The sequence below is a fragment of the Oncorhynchus mykiss genome, chromosome 3 (assembly GCF_057628025.1).
Source record: "Oncorhynchus mykiss isolate SJ-2025 chromosome 3, ASM5762802v1, whole genome shotgun sequence".
Classification (NCBI taxonomy): domain Eukaryota; kingdom Metazoa; phylum Chordata; class Actinopteri; order Salmoniformes; family Salmonidae; genus Oncorhynchus; species Oncorhynchus mykiss.
The window spans coordinates 24,883,621-24,907,500 of NC_143024.1; the positions used below are offsets into that span (position 1 = coordinate 24,883,621).

A 23,880-nucleotide genomic window follows, 5' to 3' on the forward strand; every position below is an offset into this window, starting at 1 on the left:
TGAATATCACATTATAAAACCTAAGGCAGGATGAAAACCCCCCCAGATCGGACTGTGAATTACAGATCTAGTCAAATAAATACATTCCCACAAAATCTGATTAAATACGTGATCATGTATGGTTTGAAACCAGACAGGACATGGACCATACCTCAGCTGGGCTCTCCGAAAAAGGGAGATGGGGGAGTGTTGGTTAATCTGGAGGAGAAGGTGGGAGTAGGCCACTCTTGGCGTGCTCTTCATTGGGCGATGCGGGGTCACCATAGGTCAGAAGTGGTGACTACTGATTACGTCAGCGTTCTGGGATATATAGAGGGACTCCAGTCAGTCTGTCAGACAAACTGGGGTTATTTTCTCTCTGAGACAGAAAACAGGTAAGATTAACCTACTTATCACTAGCATTTCTGGAGACTTCCTTTCATTGTTTTTACTTCAAATGTCTATCTTTGCATGTGTTTGCTCTTATCTGAGCAAACACATAGGCCGGTATATCTGAGACTTTTGTTCATCAGTTTATTTACTAAAAATAAATGCACGAGAATGTCGCCAATGTATTTGTTTATTTTATACCCCAAACTTTCCATAAATCTATACCAGTATCTCAAAATCAATTTGTGGTATTGTGCCAACATCTAGGTGTAGTTATACAGTGGGAAAGACATCCAGCCTATCTTCTGTTTCTGAGCGCCATTCCAATGCTGAAGACAGATATTATTATAATAAATGGTTATGTTAGTCTACTAATTTAATCAAATGCAGGTCAAGTTTAATCTAACATGTAAAATGTAAGTTTTTTTTTCTTGCTAATGTGAAGCCACCAATCAAAGATGTGTGATGGCTAGAGAACGCAAAGGGAGCTGTCCACTGTGCTGACCGCACGGGAGCGCTCTTTCACTAGCCACACATGCAGCTGATCGGTTTCAGCTATAACACATAACAGCTTTTGATCATTTTCACTTGTTTAGTACAGCTCCTGGTGAAGCCCTGACAGCGTAATGCTTCAATTTTGTTTTAACTCATAACTAACTCATCATGCAAACCTTTTTATGATGGAGGATATTAAAAGCAGGGTGTTTTGTTGCTAAATTTCCTTCCCTCGCAGCCAACAGTCAAGATGAAACTGTCCATTGCCATTGCCGTGTTGATGCTTGTGTTCGCCGCACACACAGGTATGAAGCCCTACCCTTTTAGGCATCCATTACACTCTAACTCTATCTAGTCATTACCATTGCTCCTTCACCTCCTTCAATACTCGCGTCAATACTAATGCATTATCACTGGTGACACGTGTGTGATGTTTCTCTATCACACAAACACATGCACATGCATGTACACACTCACACAGCCTCACACACAAATACACTTGAAAACAGTCGATACAAATCCATTACAACTAAATGCCTAAGTCTGACCTCAAATACACATCAATACAAATCCATTATAACTAAATGCCTAAGTCTGACCTCAAATACACATCAATACAAATCCAATATAACTAAATGCCTAAGTCTGACCTCAAATACACATCAATACAAATCCATTACAACTAAATGCCTAAGTCTGACCTCAAATACACATCAATACAAATCCATTATAACTAAATGCCTAAGTCTGACCTCAAATACACATCAATACTAATGTATTATTATGAACAGACATGTACCATCTATATCTCTATCTCTCTATCTCTCTATCTCTCTCTGTCTCTGTCTCTCTCTCTCTGTCTCTCTCTGTCTCTCTGTCTCTCTCTCTCTGTCTCTGTCTCTATCTCTCTCTCTCTCTCCACCTTTCTGTCTTCATGATGAAGCCCTCTGTCTCTCTCTCTCTCTCTCTCTCCACCTTTCTGTCTTCATGATGAAGCCTTCTGTATCCCCATTTTCCTGACTATTTCCAGTTCTCTGTTCATAGTTCTAACACTCTCCCCTTCTGTTCATAGTTCTAACACTCTGTCCTTCTGTTCATAGTTCTAACCCTGCCTCCTTTCTCTCTCTCTACAGAGGCTCAGGAGGCTGAGAAGACCATTGAGGAGCATTTCACCACCTTCGGCAATCAGATGAAGGACCTAAGTGAGGACCTGACCGTCAAGACCAAGGACATAGTTGAAAAGATTGGGGACAGCGAGTTCATCACCAAAACCAGGTACACGCACACACACACACCCCAAAACATAACCCAACATTAAATTCATTGGAGATCTACATTAGAGATCTACAATAATTATGGAGATCTACAATAATTAAAGGCTGAAATAACTCACTGTGTGTCTGTCTCCCCGTCTCCAGGACCTGGTTCACTGAGCAGTTTGACAAGATGAAGGCCAAGATCGATGAGACCTTCCCCAAGCAGTAGTAAGCCTGTACACCTCTGACCCTGCCTGTCTAAGAGCTCCCCCTCCCCCCACCACTACGCTTCTTGCTCTGTCTTGTCTGGTGACGCGGTTGCTGTGACGCTGACACTTGCGTTGTGCCGACAGACACCAAGGTTATATTCGACCTCTGTGAAGAGACTGACGTCATCTCTGTGTAATTGTTATGGCTTGCTTTAATAACCTGGAACACAATGAGCTGAACAATAAAGATACCTTTGTGATAAAACTATATTTGTGGGTTGTTATATTCTGCATTTGATTTGCTACAGTAAGAAGTCAACCTGTTGATTTTTAAAGAGACCAATGAGTCCAGGCAATGACAAGTTAGAAGAAATTCTGAACAATGAGTTTGTTCAACATTGATCTTGATTTGACATGTGTCTCTTCAACTAATATATGAGGGGCACATCAATCAATTAATCAAATATATATAAGCTCTTGTTACATCAGCCGATGTCACAAAGTGCTGTACAGAAACCCAGCCTAAAACCCCAAACAGCCAGCAGTGCAGATGTAGAAGCACGGCTTTATAAGGACATAAAGATAGGAAGACCTGTACGCATAATACAGACAGGTATTAACAAAACTGCGCAGAAAGACCAAACATTCACTTCGTCTCTCTTTATGATGCATTGTGGGATAGGTGTAGGATGTTAATGTGGTCAAAGTGAATGGTCAGCTGCCCAGTATGACACAGGGGTTAAAAACACCATCATGGTGGCCAGAGAAAGAATCAGTGCATTCTGACTGAAAGATACTATACATAAAAGCAGTCTGCAACACATGTAATTTCACGTTTTGCCCAGACACTTCTCTAACTGAGATTCAGCAGTAAGACAAGTGTCTGTCAATAGACCCTTTCTTCCATTCAACATGTTGGTTGTGTGCAGCCTTGAAAAGTATCTCTATGAACAATGTTCAATCTCTTGAAACGTCATGTTCTTGTGCTAAGATATGCTTCCCCTAAAAAAAGATACAAACTTGTGTCACAATCACAAATGGACTCTGGATTGATGCTGTCATTGAGCTCTCCTTATCAATGAACACTCTGTAAAGCAATGCGACAGACACACTTTGATGCCCTGGATATAATGTATCACTCTTGATATCCACACTACAAAATAGCTTTATTGAGAGACACTAACCCGGTCAAATAATTCTGCAGAATGAATTAATAGCAGAGAGTGTTCTATGAGAGATAGTGGTCTATCCATCTATGTCAATAGCAGACACCAAAGGGCAGTTGGGAGCACTACAATTGCTGCTGGTCCTCCATTTCACAAGGTCCGTTCTTAAGTCACTGTTTATCCTGAGTTAATGATTACTATACTGTCCCTGTTTACTGGGATCTGCTCCTGTGTTTGACCAGAGGTCAAGGGTCAGGTATGGGGGGTTAGAGGGGGTCCAGGGGGCAAGAGGGTCGTGCACCCCACCAGGGAATACTCATATTTTCACCCTATTCTCTGGTGGAGTGTCATGATAGTGGGCAGCTTTAATCTGCTCTCTGTACCCTCTTCTCACAACAACCAACTATTGGTGAAAGAGGTGAAGAGGCGAATGGACAAAGGGCATCAATGGAAAAGCAATAGTGGGAAAACAAGATTTGAAAATGACATCCACAGTTAGTCATGTATCAGTGTGTCATTCAGCATTGAGCCTGAAACTGATGTGTTGCAGAGAGAGAGAGAGAGAGAGAGAGAGAGAGAGAGAGAGAGAGAGAGAGAGAGAGAGAGAGATAGAGAGAGAGAGAGAGAGAGAGAGAGAGAGAGAGAGAGAGAGAGAGAGAGAAGAGAGAAGAGAGAAGAGAGAGAGAGAGAGAGAGAGAGAGAGAGAGAGAGAGAGAGAGAGAGAGAGAGAGAGAGAGAGAGAGAGAGAGAGAGAGAGAGAGAGAGAGAGAGAGAGAGAGAGAGAGAGAGAGAGAGAGAGAGAGAGAGAGAGAGAGAGAGACAGGGAGAGAGACAGAGAGAGAGAGAGAGAGAGAGAGAGAGAGAGAGACAGGGAGAGAGACAGAGAGGGAGAGAGACAGGGAGAGAGACAGAGAGAGAGAGAGAGAGAGAGAGAGAGAGAGAGAGAGAGACAGAGAGGGAGACAGGGAGAGAGACAGAGAGAGAGAGAGAGAGAGAGAGAGAGAGAGAGAACTTTGGAACTCGTCTTTAATAAAGGACCTTCGGATAGCTATCCAGACAATGTTGAAATTGAAAACATTATGAGAGATTAATGTAACCTTTTGGAAAATGCAAGGATGAAAGTTCAACTTGAGAGGCTTTTTTAAATGTGTTGCTAGGAATTAGTGTTTATTTTGCACAAAAATTGATACTGTAGCAGCTGACACAAGTCATTTTTCTTATTTCAAGATATTTTGTGTTAACCCTTTTTTAGGATAAAATAAGCAAAATTATCTTCCAATGATGTTAGATAATTAATCTTGGTCAAATATATATATATATATATATATATATATATATATATATATATATAATCTAAAGGGAATTATCACTAAATATATGATATTTCGGCTTGCTTACATTTAGGTGTTTGCAGTATACCCAGAAAATCTTTTTTCAGAACTTAAATAAATAAAGAGTATCGAAACACTGGACTACTTACGACTGACTCACTGATCATCTAAGCCAATCCAATCAGTCCACCACTTCCCACCCAAAAACAGACCATCGGTCAGTGGTCACCAAAACAAGAACAATGTACACATGCAACCAAGAAAAAGCACTGTGAGAAGTCCTCTAATTCAAATAAAGTGACTTGATTCCACCAAACAGATTGACAATACTGAGAACAAACACTAAGGTAAAACGCTCCCTAAAATGCTCTTTCACTTACTTTGAATTGTGTAGTTTCTAGCTGTTTTTATACTGGAGGCCAGCTGTTATGTGTGATAATGTTGATTACAGAAATATATATACATATCAGTGATATATCATTTGAATGTATGATTAGTTTTGTTTGGGGTGATGAAAAATGTATCATTTGAATAATTTCATTATATGTGATATCTCTTTTCTAAATGAGATGTGTATTTTAGCCAAATCTTGCCATTTTGTTTTGATGACAAATGCCAGGGAAACTGAAGCTAGTTGCTCTCCTCTTGCTCATTCAAGGTGTGGCTGTGCATTTCAACATGTTTTACTGTCTATCTAGACTATCCTCCATTGAACTGTTGACATGGACTGGTATTATTTTGAGTATGGTTTTCAACCGACTGTAACCTACTGTAACCTCTCTCCTCCATAGCATGTGTGTCCATAGTGGCCCAGACGCCAGCCCCAGGGGACTCTGACTCTGAGGGGGTTCTGCAGAGGGCAACAGAGACATACAGGTACAAACAGACACACAGTCACCATTGCCGACCATGCCGTTTTAAGGATAAGGGTAAAAGGCGTGCGCTCAGGGGATGCTGCTTCCAACTGATTTATTCTTGTGTGTGTGTCTTACAGGGCAGCCAAAGTTAAAGCCCAGAGAATAAGAGAGGCGGTGCAGGCCTTTGCTGGTGCGTACTACGAGGACCACATCAAACCAGTGGCTGATCCCTACATGGACTGGGCCTCAGCCTCCACCAGTTCCTTCTGGGACAGAGTCAAGGAGAAGATCGACCAGTACAGACCCATCTAATGGCAACTGAATCTAAGGCAGACGAACACCCACCCAGCTCACTGACAGCACATATACTCATGCAAGGTGATACTAGGACTGATTCTATGTTCATATGCACTAGGGATTACAACTAGGACATTAGTGTTACAATGTTTCAGAAGAGCGCTTCAACACTGTTGTATAATTTGGCCGGTGAACGAGGACACCCGTTTACTAGTGTTTCATCAAACACAGCACAAGGGTTGTGATAGTTTTAAAACTGCCATAGAGTGTATTAGTAATCAAACCGTTATGGCTCACATATTGCATCTAAGTGAGTCAATGAACTATTGTGAACCACCAAATGAATGAACACTAAATCAAATAAATTGTACAATTATAGTGTTGTGCCTTTTCATAAACTTTCCCTTGAAACCGTCTACACTGCTCACATTCATCATTCTCTGAACTGAATCAAGTAGAAACCTGAGAGAGACTGAGAATATTTTAGAATGGCAGAGAGAAAGCAACAGGGACAGACAGACAGACAGACAGACAGACAGACAGACAGACAGACAGACAGACAGACAGACAGACAGACAGACAGACAGACAGACAGACAGACAGACAGACAGACAGACAGACAGACAGACAGACAGACAGACAGACAGACAGACAGACAGACAGACAGACAGACAGACAGACAGACAGACAGACAGACAGACAGACAGACAGAGACATCAGTGATGGGAGTGATAGCTACAGACTGTGCTGAAATCAGAGTGTTATCTCGGTGAGAGTTGACAGTTGAGATACAAGGTTCAGCAGGGGTGTCTGGCTGGAGGGGAGATGTGTGTGACCTGCAGGACGTTTCTCTCGGGTCTCACTGTGTGGACTGCAGACATCGATCCTGGAACACAGTCAACACACTCAGGGCTCTGTTTCATTCAATCAAAACCATAATCTGACTAACTGGGATACATGAAACACATTCAAATAAACAGCGAGAATGGACCTTAGTGTGAATAAACCTTTTTTGTTAGACATTGTGAAGAGTGTTTTGTTGTTGAGTTCGTGAATTCTGAATATGTGCAAGAATACAGATTTCAATGAGTTACACAGAGGCAGTAAAACATACTGGTTTATGTTCCACACAAATGTTGACAAATCAATTATGGAAAACTTTCAGACAGTTAAAATGCTTAACACGATCATTCATTCATTCAAAAAAAATCTCTTTCATGCACTTATATGCAAACGTTTTTGAGGAGAATTTAGGCTTTCCTTCGTATGCAGAATAGGGCATTGCGGCATAAATAGATTTCAGAAACCAATCCAAGTGATAATCTGGATGCATTGCATCACCTGTCTCAAGTGCAATGGACTTTGTGTAGGCGAACGAGTGTGTGGATGTTTGTCCTATAGGTACAGTGGGTTCGTGTGTGTCTGGTGCGTGGGTGTGTGTGCGTGCGTGTGTGTGTTTGTGTAGGTGTTTGTGTGCGAGCGTACCTGTGTGCATACTCATTAGATGACGTTTATTTACACTTCTCCCTATATCATGGTGCCTACTTGCCCAGATTTCTTTACAGACAACTCAGCCACCAAAGGAGACTGTCATTTATTTCACTGGGATCTGTACACCCACTACAACAGGAGGTCGTCTTTTTCTCTCTCTCTTCTCAACTTTTATACATATATTATTTCAATGCTCTAGTATCTCTAAACATATTAATGTATTAATGTATTAATTATTTATTTACTCATGCGTTTTAAGATGCATTTTCCTTTCGTATCAATTATAGTTTTATTGATGCCTGATCAGAAATGTGTGATTTCTAGTCTAATAAATAGACAGGCAAAGCATTTAACTTCATCTAAATAATTCATATAAATTCCTATTGTGTTTGTCTTTTTCTTTCAGAAATGAACGGAAAGTTGGCATTAGCCTTAGTGCTTGCACTCCAAGGTAAGACCGAGAACCTGCCACACACACCCTGCAGAACTCAAACCAGATTTGTGTTTTTTCATCCGAAATGAATGCTTATAGGAAGCTTCATGTGCGTGTAAAATAGTGTTTACTGTTCTCAAATGTTTAATTCATAGATTTTAGATGTGTATTAATACCTTTTTTGTGTGCAAAAATGCTATATATCCATTGTTTAGCTAGAATGGAAGGTTCGTATCCTGTATACTTGACTGTGATATGTGGTTGTCTCACCTAGTTAGCTTAAGATGGATAAGAGCATCTGCTAAATGACACAAATGTAAAATATAAAGGTTTTACATACAGATCTCATATTACTGTGTTGAATATTTTTTGGTAAAAAAAATATTACCGTGTATTGATGTCACAAATGTATCATTTGTACAGTTTTTTATATAAAATGTATCTATTTGTCACATTTGACTGTGTAAAACCTGGCTGTAATACAACCTCTTTCTGTGGGAGAGGCGGATATGTAACATTTTACTAAAAAACATGATTATTTGTCTCTGAAATGAAACCCTCGTGATATTTGAAACAAAGACATGGCTGTCATTGAACAACCCCATGCCATGATTAGATAGTGAAAAAACACACCGATCTCTTCCATAATGTCTTTAAACAATAAAAGCAAATTTACCAACATTTATGAAAATTTATATATAGTGTTCGTTCCAGCCGTTTATACAACAGAAGGTAATAGCTACCTTTGAACTGCAGCTGTGAACATGTCAGTGACAGTGAGAGAATATGTCAGCCAACAGGAATGCATAGCACAGTTAGTTGTATGTTTATCTGAGAGGTGATAGGCTTTGAACTGTGATGGACTTGTGGAGGTGATCGACCGACCACGTTGAGCAGTGACACTATGGGCATCAGACTCCACTGCTACACAATCTGCAGGGATAAGAGAGACCTCAGATGTCAGGTTGAAATGGCCTTTGATTATTTCAGCCGAGTTTACTCATCATGAGAGGGATCAAACCAAGTGACCAAACTATCTCCATTACACAGACACTAAATCAACCTTACTCACACACACTGCCTGGTTATGCGAAGCATTTGACTATATTAGGGGCTATTTTGTGGCTATAGTTAGTCCAGTGGTTTTAGATACTGTATAACAGCAGTCAATCAAGTTAAGCAAGTGCAATGAATTAATAAAAACGATCTCTTCCCTGTCTCCCCTCCAGTCTCTGTGTGCCTGTGTCAAGTACCAGAGCCAGACAAGGAGCTGGTGGAGAAGTATGAGGCCATGAAGTCTGTGTTCTACAAGAGGCTGATGAACGCCTACAGCAAGGTGCAGGCTGCTGTGGGGCCTATGACTGAGAACCTGGGCCAGGGCCACGGCCAGGCTGCCAAAGACTACATCGAGGAGCTGCAGGGCAACCCCAAATTCCTGAGCGCTGTCAAGATCGGAACGTGAGTGCCCCACCGCGACACAACCAATTTAACTTGTCGCGTCGATCCAAACCCTGCATTGAGTCAGTCTGTCAGTCTGTCAATGTCCTGTTGTCCTGCTTGTTTGTCTGTCTATCAGTTTGTCTGATTTACTGTAAGTTCTTCAGTCTATCTGCCCATAACTTTGAAATAGGATTTCAAATTATTATAGGATCTTAGATATTGGCCCTTCATGCCTATCAACATGTTAACTAGATATTTTACCATTCTCTATTAACCAGTGGACACATCAGAACTTAAAATACAATTTCAGGTATTTCAATTACATTTCACTACATTTCAGAACAAGTATTCAGATCATCTTTATTTGAAAAATCAAATACTTGGAAATACACTTGCAAAGTATTTTAAAATACTTAAATACAATGGATCAGATCCCATGCATTTAACCCAGGTATTTGAAATGCTTTCAAATACAATTTGGAAGGCTACTTGTTTTAGTTCTTAAATAACCATTCAAATACTCAAATAAAAGTACTTGTTTTGGGCTGTGTATTTCAGAATACTCCAATAAACAGATATAAAAATTAAATTAAAAAAACACTCAAAAACACATGTATTTTAACCCAGACACATAGGATGTTAACCTATAACATCACTGACATCTCCTGTCTCTGTGTGTGTGTTGTCCAGTGGTCTGGCCCAGGAAGCAGCACCTTTGGTGGACAAGGCCCGTATGGCCGGCCTGGGTCTGTACGGACACTATGTGCGCCCCCATGTCGGCACCTACCTGGACGAGGCCATCACCTCCATCAAGGTTTACCTCGACAAAGTCCTACCCGCCGAGGAATGAGCCCTAGATAGCCTCCGTCGCATCGGACCGCCCCACACGCTTGTACCTTTCCACACAGGGCTTGGCCCTGCTTTAGCTGTGCTCCTGATACATGTATTAAATGCTAGAGGGGGGAAATACCTCGAGGTGATTGAGAAGAGAAATGCACAATGCAAAACGCATCCCCTCCCGTTTTCTATGTCAACACTTTCCTAGACATGACTATTCATAGGGAAACGAAAGTCAAAACATGGTAGATAGGAAGATTGACATCTCGAAAGAGCTTTAACATTCATTCAACATTGTGCATGTATATAACTATGTGTTTGATACTCTAACAGGAGTTTGTGTGTGTGTGTGTTTGTGTTCAATAAAGATCTGAAAGCTGAAACTCTCAACTGATACCTGTGCATCCTGTTTAATTTGGGTACAAAAACATTTTTACTCATCCATATGAATAATAATATCATGAACCACATTTTTCTTTAAGTACCACAAGTGAGAAATGTTGATCAAACTGCTTAATTGTTTATTATTAAGAAGTTATGGTAGCACTTTATTTTAGGGTAAAGAAATGACCAGTTATGTAATTATTAACATTATTCATTATTTAAGAGTAAATGGTAGCATGGTAAATACACAATAATAACCTATAAAAACAGGTGTTTTGTACCTCACGTTAGTCTCATTCCAAACTCTGTAAATTGTTGGTTATCTGCACAAACCCAGCCTTTACTATGTATCATCCATACCCCAATTATCTTAATAATTTATTTACTAATTAACTAAATAATCACAGAAACACATAAACAAACAAACAGTAGATATGGTTACAAGGAAATGATAGGGGAGGTTCCCTAGTGGGCTAAGCCGATATGACGGCTTGGTGGACAAAGGAAAGTGGGTGTGGACTGAGAAGGGCGGGAAAGACAAAAGGAAAGTGGGTGTGGACTGAGAAGGGTGGGACAAAACTCTGCAGGCTATCTTTGCAGTAGATTGCAACACCGCCCCCTTTGGCAGTTCTATCTTGTCTGAAAATGTTGTAGTTTGGGATGAAAATTTCTGAATTTTTGGTGGTCTTCCTAAGCCAGGATTCAGACACAGCAAGAACATCCAGGTTGGCAGAGTGTGCTAAAGTAGTGAATAAAACAAACTTAGGGAGGAGGCTTCTAATGTTAACATGAAACCAAGGCTATTACGGTTACAGAAGTCATCAAAAGAGAGTGCCTGGGGAATAGGAGTGGAGCTAGGCACTGCAGGGCCTGGATTCACCTCTACATCACCAGACGAACAGAGGAGGAGTAGGATAAGGGTACGGCTAAAAGTAATAAGAATTGGTCGTCTAGAGCGTCTGGAACAGAGAGTAAAAGGAGGTTTCTGGGGCGATAAAATAGCTTCAAGGTATAATGTACAGACAAAGGTATGGTAGGATGTGAATACAGTGGAGGTAAACCTAGGTATTGAGTGATGATGAGAGAGATATTGTCTCTAGAAACATAATTGAAACCAGGAGATGTCATCGCATGTGTGGGTGGTGGAACTAATAGGTTGGATAAGGTATAGTGAGCAGGACTAGAGGCTCTACAGTGAAATAAGCCAATAAACCCTAACCAGAACAGCAATGGACAAGGCATATTGACATTAAGGAGAGGCATGCTTAGTCGAGTGATCAAAAGGGTACCGTGAGTAGTGAGGTTGGTTGGGGTCACGACGATTCAGACAGCTAGCCGGGCCATCGGTAGCAAGCTAGCATAGGATGGAGGTCTGTTTTTAGCCACCTCGTGCGTTTCCGTCGGTAGGATTAGTGGGGTTCCGTGTGGTAGAGGGGATCAATCCAATTCACAAAAAAACAAACAATAGATATAGTTATAGAGGCCCAAGAAAAAACAAAAAATAATAATAATAAATTGTCCGATGGGTCTATTCAGATAGCAGCCGATAAGACAGCTAACGATTAGCAGACCGCAAATGGGCGTTCAGGTAACGTCGCGACGGAGGAGCCAGCCGGATAACCCCCTCGGGCAGATAACATCGGTAGTCCAGCTGTGAAGGCCCGGTGGGGCTCCGCGTTGGCAGTAAAACGGGTCCGGATAGGTGATTGTAGCCCAGGAGTGTCTGATGGAACTCTTCAGCTGCCCATCTCCGGAATAATTGATGTTTGCTCCGGAATCGACGTAAGCCGATAGTCACACGGATAGCAGCTAGCTAGCTGCGAGATCCAGGTATAAATGTCCAGAGTTAGCGGTTGAAATCCGGGGACATGGAGAGAAAAATTGGTCCGGTACGTTCCGGTCCGAACCGCCCCGTACAAAACTGCCGATAGATTTTCGAGCTAAAGGATAGCTGATGACCACAAACCGTGGTTAGCTGAATACTAATGATTAGCCAGTAAAGAAGCTAACTAGCTTCTGATTAGCTTCTGGTTAGCTTCAGGCTAGCTTAAATTGATGGGAAGATGGATGGAGCCAAATACAGGACCATTCTGGAAGAAAACCTGATGGAGTCTGCAAAAGACCTGAGACTGGGACGGAGATTTGTCTTCCAACAAGACAATGATGCAAAACATAAAACAAAATCTACAATGGAATGGTTAAAAAATAAACATATCCAGGTGTTAGAATGGCCAAGTCAAAGTCCAGACCTGAATCCAATCGAGAATCTGTGGAAAGAACTGAAAACTGCTGTTCACAAATGCTCTCCATCCAACCTCACTGAGCTCGAGCTGTTTTGCAAGGAGGAATGGGAAAAAATTTCAGTCTCTCGATGTGCAAAACTGATAGAGACATACCCCAAGCGACTTACAGCTGTAATCGCAGCAAAAGGTGGCGCTACAAAGTATTAACTTAAGGGGGCTGAATAATTTTGCACGCCCAATTTTTCAGTTTTTGATTTGTTAAAAAAGTTTGAAATATCCAATAAATGTCGTTCCACTTCATGATTGTGTCCCACTTGTTGTTGATTCTTCACAAAAAAATACAGTTTTATATCTTTATGTTTGAAGCCTGAAATGTGGCAAAAGGTCGCAAAGTTCAAGGGGGCCGAATACTTTCGCAAGGCACTGTATATATATACATATACGGGACACGACAAGACAAGGACAAAAGACGTCTGACTGCTATGCCATCTTGGAGCATAGAGCAGGTCAGTCAATGCGAAACATTTCAAGAACTTTGAAAGTTTCTTCAAGTGCAGCTGCAAAAACCATCAAGCGCTATGATGAAACTGGCTCTCATGAGTACCACCACAGGAATGGAAGACTCAGAGTTACCTCTGCTGCTGAGGTTAAGTTCTTTAGAGTTACCAGCCTCAGAAATTGCAGCCCAAATAAATGCCTCACAGAGTTCAAGTAACAGACACTGTGAAATATATTTTCAATAAAACATTTTTGTATTTTTTTTACAGCTGTTTGAAGCTGGTGGACCAAAACGGAAAGTAAAAGGCTCAAGCGTGAGTCTCCACCATGGGATGAGGTGAGGGGAGATTTGTTTTGAATGCAGCCTAGTGCTGTTGCAATTCACCAAGCACTAGGCTGCATTCAAAACAAATGTCCCTTCGAAACACTATCATTCCCCTATTACAGACATTTTCTGAAGTTACAATGCAAATATTAAATAGAAAATCCTATGTGTAGCACCTTGAAGTTGCTGTATAACATTTCTGACATTGAATTCCCATTTGAACTGTTGTGCTTTTAAATGGTTGAAAGCACAGTGATGACACATTTAGGTGACAACTAAACCAAAAATTTGACATCGATTTTACATTGGAATTTGCATGTGCTTTTAGATGGTTAAAATCATAGTGATAACGTATTGTTGAATCTGTGAAAATAGGTTGTAATCTTATTGATCAACGTATCAACCAACTTTTATCCAATTCACCACGTTGAAATGATGTGGGGATAGCATATCCATCTTTGACCCACTCTCTCACTCTCTTCATCAACACCTGAACGGAGGAGTGCACTTTGACTCAGAGAACAACCAAAAAATCAACCAGTCCCCAATCAAAACCAATCAGCAAGCAGTATGGCTTGTCCTGTTACATTTCAATAGAGCTATCTGCATTGGAAAATACACAGATTCAACATACTGCCAACATACTGACTCCAGCCACTTTAATAATGGAAAAACCTATGTAAAAAATGTATCACTAGCCACTTTAAACAATGCCACTAAATATAATGTTTACATACCCTACATTACTCATCTCATATGTTTCTACTGTACTCGATACCATCTACTGCATCTTGCCTATGCCGTTCTGTACCATCACTCATTCACATATTTGTATGTACATATTCTTTATCCCTTTACACTTGTGTGTATAAGGTAGTTGTTGTGAAATTGTTAGGTTAGATTACTTGTTGGTTATTACTGCATTGTCGGAACTAGAAGCACAAGCATTTCGCTACACTCGCATTAACATCTGCTAACCATGTGTATGTGACAAATAAAATTTGATTTGATTTGATTTACCACATCTTACACCAACAGTAAATATAATTCATTGCTTCCCTCTGCATCTTCAAAGTCCCTTGGTGAGGAGACTGTCACAGCTGTGGGTCCCTACTCTCTTTAGGTTCACCTCAGACTGCACACAGAACCTTTCCATTATGAATGAAGAAAAGAGCCCTAGTGTTTCACCACAGGAAACCCAGTAGGGCAGAAACACATGTCAAATTATAGTGGCACCCAGTGGTGCAGTCGACTCAAATGACTCTGACGTCAGACTTCAGGCACATCTGGAACAGTTTGAAATACTGTATTGTTTTATGTCAACAAATGATCTTGAAATAAAAACATGAATAGCAGGAAAACAGTAGACCATATGTGTTTCTTGAGGAGCATGATTCAGTTGTATGAGTCTGTTTAACCAGTTTGTTCAGTTGTGTATTGTAGGATATGTTCATGCATATCTCCCAGATTTGTATGATGAAGATTACAGACCAGTGCAGAATAGTACAGAACAGAACAGTACAGAACAGTCCAGAACAGAATAGGACAGAACAGTCCAGAACAGTTCAGTTCAGTCCAGAACAGAACATTCCAGAACTGTACAGAATAGTAGAGTACAGAGGAGGGATAGAACAAAGTTTCCTGAACTGGGCAACTGAGTCACACAAGTCCAACATGTTTTTCATACATACTGTACTGTGTGGGTGGTCAATCACAAAGTGCAACTATTACATGTCTGCTGTTGCTGCCCTGTTTCACTGCACCCTCTTGCCAGGTCGCTATGTAGCTGAATATGTTCTTCATAACCTACTTGGCTAAATAAAGGGCCTAAATTAATAATTCAATAAATAAGTCACACCAATTAAAATATGTTTAATGAGTTCAATCTTCAATCTCACTCCAAAAGCTAATTCTACGCCAAACAGATTGGATAATGATCAAGGGCACAACCCTCCCCATTCGACCAATGATCGGTGAGAAGGGATATGGTCAGGAAGTTTTTGCTTTAGTGCTACAGATGATCTAAGTAAATGTGCATTACTCTGTCCTTGTCCGTTCCCTTGCTATGTCAACTCGTTTATTAATATCTTCTATTCAGTCAACACTTTTCATTTTACAGCAAATCTCAAAGTGATTTACAAATGTCAAGACATTAGGTGCATACCAGCCTGTCCCTTCAGCTTATCACCACCTACCAGAGACCTGGTCATAGTGACAGGGCACAAAACAACCTGACGTGTGACAGGGAATCAGGTGACTAGAGTGTTTACACAGCACTAAGTTTAGTATACAAAAAAAAATAGGCTTTCCATATTAAGGCAAAGTTCAGTATTTCACAACTTAATGTTAAGTTTGTAGTGTCTTTTAAAAGAAAACAGAAGCATGGATTACAGTTTCTCCTGGCCCATAAACCCTTTCAGGGTGAGGAAACATCTAATATGCTGAACTCCTCCGTTAAACCAATCTTGTCTAACACGGGAAATGTAACATAATACTGGAAATGTACAATCATACTTTATTGTAAAAGCACTTGACCTCACACACAGCCAGGACAGGTTATTAGGAGGATTTAGCTAAAAGATCATAGCAGATTCATCACAATACACCTGAAGATGTGGATGATGCAGTTTAAACAGCCCACAGCTACAGCATTGGGCTTCACATGAGATACTCAGTGATAACAGATCATGCTGCCACATCATTAACTTCCACTGGTAGTGAGTCATTGACAGATAGTTTACCAGCACCACTTGGTGAATCTTTGTCTTAGTTTACCATCACCATTTGTGTGCAGTGGGGTCTGTGCTAGCCTGTAGTAACCAGACCGACGTGTCAATGGTGATCTAGACTTAGGACTGTGTGCTTAGGCAAGGGGGGGGGGGGGGGGGGGGGGGGGTAGGTAGAGGGTGGTGGTAGGGGGTTGTAATATGAACACAAGATGTAATAAGAATGGGTTACTCTACTGACTTAAAAAGACCAATAAAAATCAACCAGTACCCAATCAAAACCAATCAGGATCACTTGTTCTGTTACATTTCAAAACAGCTGGATTGGCAAATACACAGATTCCCTACACTAAACTCAAATGACACTAAATCAACAAATTATGAACAAGTTCTTGTCGTAGCATCTCCATCTTTGACCCTGTCTGCCCTCTCTCTCACTTTCTTTATCACATACACAAACACCTGAACAGTGGGTGTTTATCTCAGAGGAGTGCACTTTGGCTCGGAGAACGACAAGTCAATACATCCCCACTCATATATATATATATATATACATATACAGGCTAGCTCACTGCTGCCTCTCAGCTACTGCCTGCTATTCATTCCTGTCACCCAGTATGGAGAGGAGAAACAGTAAGTACAGCCATGTTCGTTTGGTTCACAATCTTTTGGTTCGCCATCTTTTAGTTCACCATCTTCTTTAGGTTCACACACCTTCATGGAGAAAAAGAAAACACTTCTTACTAGTGTAGCTATTTCAGGGTAACACGTCATGATACTATTACTGTTATAAGGTGTTGTATTGTATTGTATAAGATGGGTACTACACATATCTGTCTACAGACTGTCGGACAAAATGCTCTCTGCGAGAGATCAAGTAGAGAGTATTGAGAGGAGTTCCAACTGAACAGAATAACTAAATAAATGATGGCATGTCTATAAAGATGTAGGATCTTCATTTGATCACCCTGTTGTTACAGGACATTTAAATGCAAACGTGTAGTATATTCAAGATTTAAAAAGGCTTCTAAAGTTAGCAATTTAACATTTCAGAGTTGATTTGCTAACTAAAAATGTAGTAACCCCAACAAAAATGTCCATTAATTATAATCCACATAATAATTCACATTTCCTGTTTTTTTTCACAGTAAGGTCCTGCATATGTATGTGGACTGCTGCATCATAGTGAGATACAAACCCAGAGAAATTCTAGTTTCATTGTCATTGAAAACAACCTCAGAATAGCCTTACCTTAGTCATTGGAAACCTGTTAGTGTCACGTTCTGACCTTTATTTACTTTGTTTTGTCTTTATTTAGTATGGTCAGGGCGTGAGTTGGGTGGGTATTCTATGTTTTGTCTTTATTTAGTATGGTCAGGGCGTGAGTTGGGTGGGTATTCTATGTTTTGTCTTTATTTAGTATGGTCAGGGCGTGAGTTGGGTGGGTATTCTATGTTTTGTCTTTATTTAGTATGGTCAGGGCGTGAGTTGGGGTGGGTATTCTATGTTTTGTGTTTATTTAGTATGGTCAGGGCGTGAGTTGGGTGGGTATTCTATGTTTTGTCTTTATTTAGTATGGTCAGGGCGTGAGTTGGGTGGGTATTCTATGTTTTGTCTTTATTTAGTATGGTCAGGGCGTGAGTTGGGTGGGTATTCTATGTTTTGTCTTTATTTAGTATGGTCAGGGCGTGAGTTGGGTGGGTATTCTATGTTTTGTCTTTATTTAGTATGGTCAGGGCGTGAGTTGGGTGGGTATTCTATGTTTTGTCTTTATTTAGTATGGTCAGGGCGTGAGTTGGGTGGGTATTCTATGTTTTGTCTTTATTTAGTATGGTCAGGGCGTGAGTTGGGTGGGTATTCTATGTTTTGTCTTTATTTAGTATGGTCAGGGCGTGAGTTGGGTGGGTATTCTATGTTTTGTCTTTATTTAGTATGGTCAGGGCGTGAGTTGGGTGGGTATTCTATGTTTTGTCTTTATTTAGTATGGTCAGGGCGTGAGTTGGGTGGGTATTCTATGTTTTGTCTTTATTTAGTATGGTCAGGGCGTGAGTTGGGTGGGTATTCTATGTTTTGTCTTTATTTAGTATGGTCAGGGCGTGAGTTGGGTGGGTATTCTATGTTTTGTCTTTATTTAGTATGGTCAGGGCGTGAGTTGGGTGGGTATTCTATGTTTTGTCTTTATTTAGTATGGTCAGGGCGTGAGTTGGGTGGGTATTCTATGTTTTGTCTTTATTTAGTATGGTCAGGGCGTGAGTTGGGTGGGTATTCTATGTTTTGTCTTTATTTAGTATGGTCAGGGCGTGAGTTGGGTGGGTATTCTATGTTTTGTCTTTATTTAGTATGGTCAGGGCGTGAGTTGGGTGGGTATTCTATGTTTTGTCTTTATTTAGTATGGTCAGGGCGTGAGTTGGGTGGGTATTCTATGTTTTGTCTTTATTTAGTATGGTCAGGGCGTGAGTTGGGTGGGTATTCTATGTTTTGTCTTTATTTAGTATGGTCAGGGCGTGAGTTGGGTGGGTATTCTATGTTTTGTGTTTCTAGGTTGGGTTTCTGTTTCGGCCTAGTATGGTTCTCAATCAGAGGCAGGTGTCGTTAGTTGTCTCTGATTGAGAATCATACTTGGTTTGTGGGTGTTTGTTTCCTGTGTCAGTGTTTGTGCCACACGGGACTGTTTCGGTTTGGTTTATTTCATGTTATCGTTTGTATTTCATAGTGTTCAGGCTTTTCTTATTAAAATTCGTCATGAACCCTTACCCCGCCGCATCTTGGTCCGATCCTTACTCCTCTTCAGATGAAGAGGAGGAAATCTGCTGTTACAGTTAGAGACATGTTTGAGATAAAATAGAAGAGATTAGATGAAGCTGAGATGAGATCAGGCTAAGAGCGGAGCTGAAAAGGAAGAGGAAATGATGCTGACTAGTGGACAAGTTGATGAATGGTTTATCTGACCCTCACCAAGATGTTTGCTTTGCACACAGATCTGAGTGACATCATGAACAAGCTTCTGGTCATCACTGTGCTCGTCACTCTTCTGGGCCTCAGTAAGTACACAGCCAAGACTGATTAACTGACTGACCAACTGGTGGTGTTCCAGGATGTGTTTTTTGCAGCCTCACTGTGCATCCCAGAAGGTTGCTTTATCATAATAGCATTTTGTTACACCCACAATAACATCTGCTAAATATGTTTATGCAACCAATAAGATTTGATTTGATTTGAAACATTAAACACTCCAGGCTGCAAATAAGAGCACCTCAAGCGGCAACATTGACTGACTGACTGACAACCAACCATCTTGACCCTCTATACCTAACCCTAACCCTCCCCTTCCAGATGCTCAGGGCCTCCGTCTGCCTAGGCAAGCTGAGGAGGGTACGCCTGAGGAACCGGCCGCTGATGTTGCCGAGGCTGATGGAGCGCAGGGAACCCTGGAAAATCTGACCAGCGCCGTCAAGAGCTACTACGAAACATCCATCAGCACCGCCTCTAGCTGGCTGGACAGCATCAAGGGTCTGAAGCTGGAGGAGAAGGCCAAGTAAGACACACACACGGACACACACACACACACACACACACACACACACGAACGGAACAGCAGGTCAAGATAGCAGGCTGACAGTTAATGCATTGTTCATGTGTCTGTGTCCATCAGGAATGCCTTTGTTGATACCAGCATGGTGGTGAGGACCTACTCCGGCATCCTGCAGGACCAGGTCTACCACATCTTATACCAACAGTAAAGACCCTTCCTTGTTTCCCTCTGTGTCCCCAATGTACTCAAAATGTCTTGGCGAGGAGAGCGTTGCAGCTGTGGGCCCCTACTCTCTCATCCTGGAGCCTCTGATCAGCTTCACCAGACCGCCAACCCTCGGTGACGTCCCCCTGGAGTCTGTGTAGATTGAAATACAGTATTATTTAATGTCAACATTTGACATTTTAATCATTTAGCAGATGCTCTTATCCAGAGCAACTTACAATTAGTGCATTCATCATAAGATGCTTGAGAAGAACATGATCAGACTGAGTGAGTGAATGCAAGCTGATGTATGGTGGCTGTACAGTTACTATGTTTTGTAGTTTAGATCAGGTGAGACAACCACATATCACAGTTGTAGCAAGTATAATAAAGTAGCTATCAGCAAAGTCAGTGCTAGTAGGAAAATCCTTCTTTAAATGTTTTTTTTTTATGTCAACGTATCTTTAAATAAAAACATGCGTTTGTAGAAAACCAGTAAACCCTATGTGTTTCTTGAGGAGCATTATTCATATGAATCAGTACGATCATTGCACTTTGTGTTTTATTATCAGACAAAGTTGAGAGACGTAGGATATGTTCATGCATATCTCCCACAGGTTTGTGACCTCAATATGGTTATGTGTACAGTTCAAGTCGGAAGTTTAAATACACTTAGGCTGGAGACAACTTGTTTTTCAGCCACTCCAAAAATGTCTTGTTAACTCTAGGGTACGTTGGACGGTAGCGTCCCACCTGACAAACATCCAGTGAAATTGCAGGGCTCCAAATTCAAACAACAAATCTCATAATTAAATTCCTCAAACCTACAAGTATTATGACAAAGACAAAATTCTTGTAAATACAACCACAGTGTCCAATTTCAAAAATGGCTTTACGGTGAAAGCATACCATGTGATTATGTTAGGTCAGCGCCTAGTCACAAAAAACATACAGCCATTTTCCAGCCGAAGAGAGGTGTCACAAAAAGGAGAAATAGAGAAATTAATCACTAACCTTTAATGATCTTCACCAGATGGCACACATAGGACTTCATGTGACACAATACATATATGTTAAAGTTCATATTTATATCCAAAAATCTCTGTTTACATTGGCGCATTATGTTCAGTAATGTTTTGCCTCCAAAACATCTGGTGATTTTGCAGAGAGCCACATCAATTTACAGAAATACTCATAAACGTTGATGAAAGATACAAGTGTTATACATAGGATTAAAGATAAACTTCTCCTTAATGCAACCGCTGTGTCAGATTTCAAAAAGCTTTACGGCGAAAGCACACCATGCAATAATCTGAGTACAGGGCTCAGCCACCAAAACAAGCCATACAGATACCCGCCATGTGGAGTCAACAAAAGTCAGAAATAGTGTTATAAATATTCACTTACCTTTGATGATCTTCATCGGAATGCACTCCCAGGAATCCCAGTTCCACAATAAATGTTTGTTTTGTTCGATAAAGTCCATATATATGTCCAAATATCTCCTTTTTGTTTGCGCGTTTAGTTCACTAATCCAAATGCACAAAGAGCGGGCACTAAGTCCAGACGAAAAGTCAAAAAAGTTCCATTAAAGTTAATAGAAACATGTCAAACGATGTACATAATCAATCTTTAGAATGCTTTTATCATAAATCTTCAATAATATTCCAACCGGACAATTCCGTTGTCATTAGAAAGGAAAGGGAAAGGAGCTCGAGCTCACGGCCGCGCGCAATAAACAACTCATGGCTTTCAGCTAAGCCACTTACTGTGAGTGGTCTTATTCTCTCCCCTTTCACAGTAGAAGCCTGAAAAAAACGTTCTAAAGACGGTTGACATCTAGTGGAAGCCTTAGGAAGTGCAATCTGACCCCATTTACACTGGATATTGGATGGGCAATCACTTGAAAAACTACAAACCTCAGATTTCCATCTTCCTGATTGGATTTTTCTCAGGTTTTTGCATGCCATATGAGTTCTGTTATAGACATAATAGACATCATAGACATAATGTTAACAGTTTTAGAAACTTCAGAGTGTTTCCTATCCAAATCTACCAATTATATTCAAAATCCTAGCTTCTGGGCCTGAGTAACAGGCAGTTTACTTTGGGAATGTTTTTCATCCGGACGTGAAAATACTGCCCCCTACCCAAGAGAGGTTAACAAACTATAGTTTTGGCAAGTCAGTTAGGACATCTACTTTGTGCATGACACAAGTAATGTTTCTAACAATTGTTTACAGACAGATTATTTCACTTAGAATTCACTGTATCACAATTCCAGTGGGTCAGAAGTTTACATATACTAAGTTGACTGTGCCTTTAAACAGCTTGGAAAATTCCAGAAAATGATGTCATGGCTTTAGAAGCTTCTGATAGGCTAATTGACATAATTTGATTCAATTGGAGGTGTACCTGTGGAAGTATTTCAAGGCCTACCTTCAAACTCAGTGCCTATTTGCTTGATATCATGGACAAATCAAAAGAAATCTCAGCAAGACCTCAGCAAAACAATTGTAGACCTCCACAAGTCTGGTTCATCATTGGGAGCAATTTCCAAACGCCTGAAGGTACCACGTTCATCTGAACAAACAGTAATGCGCAAGTATAAGCACAATGGGACCACGCAGTCATCATAACGCTCAGGAAGGAGAAGTGTACTGTCTCCTAGAGAAGAACGTACGTTGGTGCGAAAAGTGTAAATCGATTCCTAGAACAACATCAAAGGACCTTGTGAAGATGATGGAGGAAACAGGTACACAAGTATCTATATAGCCACTGCTCCAAAACCGCCATAAAAAAGCCAGACTTTGGTTTGCAACTGCACATGGGAACAAAGATCGTACTTTTGGGAGAAATGTCTTCTGGTCTGATGATACAAAAATAGAAGTGTTTGGCTGTAATGACCATCGTTATGTTTGGAGGAAAAAGGGGGAGGCTTCCTTACCGTGAAGCACGGGGGTGGCAGCATCATGTTGTGGGGGTGCTTTGCTGCAGGAGGGACTGGTACACTTCACAAAATAGATGGCATCATGAGGAAAGACAAGTATGTGTATATAATGAAGCAACATCTCAAGACATCAGTCAGGAAGTTAAAGCTTGGTTGCAAATGGGTCTTTCAAATGGACAATAACCCCAAGCATACTTCCAAAGTTGTGGCAAAATGGATTAAGGACAACAAATTCAAGGTATTGGAGTGGCCATCACAAAGCCCTGACCTCACACCCATAGAACATTTGTGGGCAGAACTGAAAAAGCGTGTGTGTGAGCAATGAGGCCTATAAACCTGACTCCGTTACACCAGCTCTGTCAGCAGGAATGGAACAAAATTCACCCAACTTATTGTGGGAAGCTTGTGGGAGGCTACCCGAAACGTTTCACCCAAGTTTAAACAATTTGAAGGCAATTCTACCAAATACTAATTGAGTCTATGTCAACTTTTGACACACTGGGAATGTGATGAAAGAAATAAAAGCTGAAATAAATAATTCTCTCTACTATTATTCTGTCATTTCACATTCTTAAAATAGTGGTGATCCTAACTGACCTAAGACAGGGAATTTTTACTAGGATTAAATGTCAGGAATTGTGAAAAACTGAGTTGAAATGTATTTGGCTAAGGTGTATGTAAATTTCCGACTTCATCTGTACATCATGTCTCAGAGTTTACAATATGGACAATATGGAGTCTCACAATGCCTACTGTACATAACTATCACCTAACACTGAGTCAACTGCCTCTCCTCTGAGTAATAGAAGCAGGTCATATAGAGGAAAAAGAAAACAC

The 23,880-nt window shown here is 40.7% G+C and overlaps 4 protein-coding genes across 4 annotated transcripts; all 4 read left to right on the plus strand.

Moving 5' to 3' along the window:
- The first annotated feature begins 334 nt into the window (after nt 1-334).
- Nucleotides 335-2,594, plus strand: LOC110510206 (apolipoprotein C-I). The gene is made up of 4 exons (XM_021591590.3): nt 335-374; nt 1,103-1,169; nt 1,998-2,139; nt 2,283-2,594. Exons 2-4 carry the CDS (start codon nt 1,115-1,117, stop codon nt 2,347-2,349), a joined length of 264 nt encoding a protein of 87 aa, XP_021447265.1. The 5' UTR covers nt 335-374; nt 1,103-1,114; the 3' UTR covers nt 2,350-2,594.
- A 2,464-nt stretch (nt 2,595-5,058) lies between these two features.
- On the plus strand, nt 5,059-6,357 carry LOC149984472 (uncharacterized). Its single transcript, XM_090226164.1, has 4 exons — nt 5,059-5,173; nt 5,439-5,484; nt 5,618-5,702; nt 5,821-6,357. The coding sequence occupies exons 2-4, from the start codon at nt 5,439-5,441 to the stop codon at nt 5,993-5,995; spliced, it is 306 nt and encodes a 101-aa protein (XP_090082290.1). The 5' UTR covers nt 5,059-5,173; the 3' UTR covers nt 5,996-6,357.
- Nucleotides 6,358-7,541: 1,184 nt separating this feature from the next.
- Nucleotides 7,542-10,561, plus strand: apoa2 (apolipoprotein A-II). The gene is given in 4 exon segments (NM_001161448.1): nt 7,542-7,612; nt 7,878-7,922; nt 9,134-9,362; nt 10,035-10,561. Coding segments are annotated over 3 exon segments (432 nt in total). The 5' UTR covers nt 7,542-7,612; nt 7,878-7,879; the 3' UTR covers nt 10,195-10,561.
- A 6,246-nt stretch (nt 10,562-16,807) lies between these two features.
- LOC110510221 (uncharacterized) lies at nt 16,808-20,585 on the plus strand. Its single transcript, XM_021591612.3, has 4 exons — nt 16,808-16,990; nt 19,336-19,398; nt 19,691-19,892; nt 20,010-20,585. The coding sequence occupies exons 1-4, from the start codon at nt 16,975-16,977 to the stop codon at nt 20,095-20,097; spliced, it is 369 nt and encodes a 122-aa protein (XP_021447287.3). The 5' UTR covers nt 16,808-16,974; the 3' UTR covers nt 20,098-20,585.
- Nucleotides 20,586-23,880: the final 3,295 nt, after the last annotated feature.